General features: G+C 44.9%; 1 protein-coding gene across 2 annotated transcripts in view; it reads left to right on the forward strand.

The window, feature by feature from the left end:
- The window catches only part of slc6a1a (solute carrier family 6 member 1a), a 26,997-nt gene that overhangs the window by 3,095 nt on the left and 18,902 nt on the right, over window positions 1-5,000 (forward strand). For both annotated transcript variants that reach the window (XM_083520757.1, XM_083520758.1), the window contains exon 2: window positions 1-418. This exon is cut by the window's left edge and continues 23 nt beyond it. In XM_083520757.1, the coding sequence (XP_083376883.1) occupies window positions 160-418 (259 nt within the window). In that variant the 5' untranslated portion in view covers window positions 1-159. The remainder of the gene's footprint in view (window positions 419-5,000) is intronic.

Consider the following 5,000-nt stretch of genomic DNA (forward strand, 5'->3'; position numbering starts at 1 on the left):
CGTGTGAAACCACGCATCCTCTTCAACCAGGATCTGAAACCATAATCATTTATTAATTGAATTATCCCTAAGCGTGCAAAGCTGCTGTCTACGTGGACCGGGGCTGAAGTCTCGAGCCTCACGGCCAAGAGGAGCTTGAGCTCAGCCAAATCCAGAGAAATGTCGACAAACGGCGCTAAAACGGCCACGGTGGACGGCCAGGTGGCGATGGAGCTGAACGAGGTCACCTCCCATGACAAATTTAAACCAGAGGAGGTACAGGAGCAACGGAATGACGACAAGAAGAAGAAGAAGAAGGATATTCCTGAAAGGGAAACATGGGCAGGGAAGTTCGACTTCCTGCTGTCCTGTGTGGGATACGCCATCGGGCTGGGGAACGTGTGGAGATTCCCGTACCTGTGTGGGAAAAATGGAGGAGGTAAGCAGTGTTGTGGATCATAATCTATTTTAAGAATTTCTAATGGGTTCCATCACGTAATGAACCTTCTGGGTTTCATTAGGTTTCAATAAGGTCTTCTTTTATTGGTAGGAACCATCAGGAACCATCAGGAACCATCAGTAACCATGAGGAAAACCATAGATATCTGTAATAGCATTTGTAAAAGATGCAGATTAATTTTCTGAAATCCAGAGCTTTCCAAAATCATTGCAACACAGAAAATATTAGATAATTTTTTTTATTTGGACTATTTAAAATAAACTGAAGAAATGGAGTCAGATTTCATTGTTAACATTTTCCCTTTTATCCCTAAACGTATTTCCCTACTGAAAATCATCAATTAATAAAATAAAGGCGTAATGAAAAATTCCACTCGCCCCACACTTAATCCGAACTTCATAAAGTATAGGAAACCGCAGAAGCTGATATTCCTGAAACCGTGGTTTAAAGGAGCAGAATAGTTTCCACTATCATTTTACAGCAGTGGAGATCCAGAAGAGCACTTGATCCTTCATAGTGTGAAAGATAATCTGACTCAGCATTTGGGACTGTAGATAATATTGATGAATGAATACAGTAAAATCTGTGAGTTTAATATTGTTCTTCGATGGCGATTCACTGTGTGTGTGTGTGTGTGTGTGTGTGTGTGTGTGTGTGTGTGTGTGTGTGTGTGTATGTGTGTGTGTGTGTGTGTGTCTGTGTGTGTGTGTGTGTGTGTGTGTATGTGTGTGTGTGTGTGTGTGTGTCTGTGTGTGTGTGTGTGTGTGTGTGTGTGTGGTGTGTGTGTGTGTGTGTGGTGTGTGTGTGTGTGTGTGTGTCTGTGGTGTGTGTGTGTGTGTGTGTGTGTGTGTGTGTGTGTGTGTGTGTGTGTGTGTGTATACATTACCAGTCAAAGATTTGGAAACACTTTCTCCTTCAGTGCGAGAAAGTCCTTCAGTCCTTCAGTGTTTTTCTTAATTTTTATTATTTTTAACATTTAAGAACCCAAACTATGAAAGAACACATCTAGAATTCTGCACTAAACAGAAACGTGTTAAAGATTATTATTTTTGAGTGTCCAAAGTCGCTCCATGAAGCTTTGACTCCTCCTCCGGAAACTCATATCATTCTCTCATCAGATTCAAACCCCACCCTTAACATCTCCTTAAACCCCACCCTTAACATCTCCTTAAACCCCACCCTTAACATCTCCTTAAACCCCACCCTTAACATCTCCTTAAACCCCACCCCTTAAACCCCACCCTTAACATCTCCTTAAACCCCACCCTTAACATCTCCTTAAACCCCACCCTTAACATCTCCTTAAACCCCACCCTTAACATCTCCTTAAACCCCACCCTTAACATCTCCTTAAACCCCACCCTTAACATCTCCTTAAACCCCACCCTTAACATCTCCTTAAACCCCACCCTTAACATCTCCTTAAACCCCACCCTTAACATCTCCTTAAACCCCACCCCTTAAACCCCACCCTTAACATCTCCTTAAACCCCACCCTTAACATCTCCTTAAACCCCACCCCTTAAACCCCACCCTTAACATCTCCTTAAACCCCACCCTTAACATCTCCTTAAACCCCACCCTTAACCTTTCCTTAAACCCCACCCTTAACCTCTCCTTAATCCTCACACATCAACCACATTACACACATTACACACAAACACATCACACACATTACACACATCACACACAAACACACACCTCATACACATCACACAAACACACATCACACACATTACACACATCACACACAAACACACATTACACACAAACACACATCACACACACAAACACACATACACACACACATACACACACACACACACATTTACATTTACATTTGCGGCATTTATCAGAAGCCCTTATCCAGAGCGACGTACAAAAGTGCTTTAAATCCCTAGTAATGAATAAATCTACACTGTACACCAGATTACACACTTAATATAAATAACTCTTGAATGCTACAAAGAAAATCTGGAAAGTGCTAATTCAAGTGTTTTAAGAAGAGGTAGGTCTTCAGTCGTCGCTTGAAGATAGTCAGGGACTCTGCTGTACGGACATCTAGGGGAAGTTCATTCCACCACCTCAGTGCCAGAACAGAGAAGAGCCTTGAAGTGTACTTACCTCTCATTCTGAGAGAAGGTGGTACCAGTGGAGCAGTGCTGGAGGATCTCAGACAGCATAGGTCAGTGAGAGATGTGATGAGGTCACTGAGGTAAGATGGTGCTGGTCCATTTTTGGCCTTGTAGGCAAGAATCAGTGTTTTGAATCTGATACGTGCAGCTACTGGAAGCCAGTGAAGGAGCAGCAGTGGGGTGGTGTGGGGGAACTTGGGCAGATTGAGGGGTGGTGTGGGAGAACTTGGGCTGATTGAACACAAGTCGTGCAGCTGCGTTCTGGATCATTTGCAGTGGACGAATAGTGTTCAGGGGAAGACCTGCCAGCAGAGAGTTGCAGTAGTTGAGTCTTGAAATGACAAGAGACTGAGCAAGCACCTGGGCAGCCTGTATGGACAGAAACGGTAGAATCCTTCGGATATTGTAGAGAAAAAAATCGACAGGAGCGAGCCGCATTAGCAACATGTGGGAAGAAGGACAGTTCATTGTCCATAGTTACCCCAAGGTTATGAGCAGTGGCTGAAGGGGAGAGCAGAGAGTCATGAAGTGTTATTTGGAGATCGCAGTAAAAAGAAAACCCATGTGAGGACATGACTTCACCAATGAAGTGGGTATAGAGGGAGAAAAAGGAGGGGACCAAGTACCGAGCCATGTGGGACACCAGTGGTGAGTCTGCATGGGGCAGATGTGGATCCCCTCCATGTTACCTGGTATGAGTGACGTTCCAGGTAGAAAGCAAACCATTCCCATGCTGTTCCGTGGATACCAAGGCTCTTGAGGGTTGACAAAAGAGTCTTGTGGTTGACTGTGTCAAATGCTGCTGAAAGGTCCAGGAGGATAAGTACAGATGACAGCTTGGCTGACCGAGCAGCATGCAGTTTCTCAGAAACAGCCAAAAGGGCGTATCTGTGGAATGTGCCGCTTTGAACCCAGACTGGTTCGGATCATGAAGGTTGTTCTGTGAGAGACAGACAGACAGTTGGGTAAAAACAGAGCGTTCCAAAGATTTAGAAAGAAAGGAGAGAAATGATACCGGTCTGTAGTTGTTGATGTCTGATGGATCCAGAGCAGGTTTCTTCAAGATGGGAATGACCCTTGCTTGCTTGAAGGTAGTTGGTACATAGCCAGAGATGAGATGAAGGTCAGGAGATGTTGTGTAATGGTCTGAAGCATAGTTGAAGGGATTGGATCCAGAGGACAGGTGGTGGGATTGCAAGATTGGATGACTTGCAGTATCTCATCTTCTGTTAAGGTTAAGAAACTTGACAGAGACGTAGTGGATTGTCGGCTGTGTTGTGTAGTCGTTGTTGGGGAGGAAGTAAAGGTCTGGCAGATTTCATCATAGGGTGAAGCAGGTGCAGCAGGGGGGTTGAGTAGTGAAGAGAAGATGTTGTGGAGCTTACGAGGATCTTGTGCAGAGGCCTCAAGCTTTTCCTTGTAGAAGGCAGCTTTAGCAGAAGTCACATACAAATAAAATTTGGTCAGGAGTGCCGGGTAAGATGCGAGGTCTACATCGAGTTGAGATTTTTTCCACTTCCTCTCTGCAGATCTGAGTTCTTGTCGATTGTTGCGCAAAACTTCTGACAGCCACAGTGTTGGACAAGAAGTCTGCTTGGGTTTTTGTAGTCAAGGGGCAAAAGAGGTCCATGGTTGAGGAAAGAGATGAGAGGAAGGAGTCCGTAGCAACGTCCAAGGGTAGAGAGGAAAAGGAGTCAGGGTCAGGAAGAGATGAAAGAGTACAGGAAGCTACAGAGGAGGGAGAGATGGAGTGAAGGTTAGGACGGATAAGAGAGACATAAATATTTTTAGGTTGAATAGGAAGAGTGACTGAAAAGGAAACCAGGTGATGATCAGAGATTGGAAGTGGAGTGGCAGTCATATCTGTAGCTGGAGTAGGGCGAGTGAAAACCAGGTACAGGACATTTCCTCCCTTGTGTGTTGGAGGGCAGCAGTTAAATGTCAAGGAGAAGGTAATCAAAAAAGTCAGGAGGCAAGATGACTGAAGTTTGTCGGATGGGAGGTTGAAGTCACCAAGAACTGTCAGAGGGGAAAGTACTGAGGAGTATGTCCATCTCTTTTAGGAAGTCTCCAAGGGGACCAGGAGGGCGGTAGAGGACAATGATGAAGAGGTTGATTGGAGAGGGAACTGAAACTGCATGGAATTCAATAGAAGACATGGTTAGATGAGACAAAGCGAGAGGTGTGAAAGACCATCTCTGTGATAAAAGTAGACCTGTACCACCACCTCTACCGGTTTCTTTTGGTGAGTGAGAGAAAGCATAGGCAGAAGACAGAGCAGCTGGTGTAGCAGTGTTCTGTGGGGATATCCAGGTCTCCAGCCAGAAAGTCGAAGGTGTAGTGGGAAGCACTGGCAATGTGACATCTGTTCTGTGTATGGGAACATCTGTGTCTGTAAGAGATGACTACAGAGATGGGTTTGAGGC

The sequence above is a fragment of the Silurus aristotelis genome (genome assembly GCF_946808225.1).
Source record: "Silurus aristotelis genome assembly, chromosome: 19".
Lineage (NCBI taxonomy): Eukaryota > Metazoa > Chordata > Actinopteri > Siluriformes > Siluridae > Silurus > Silurus aristotelis.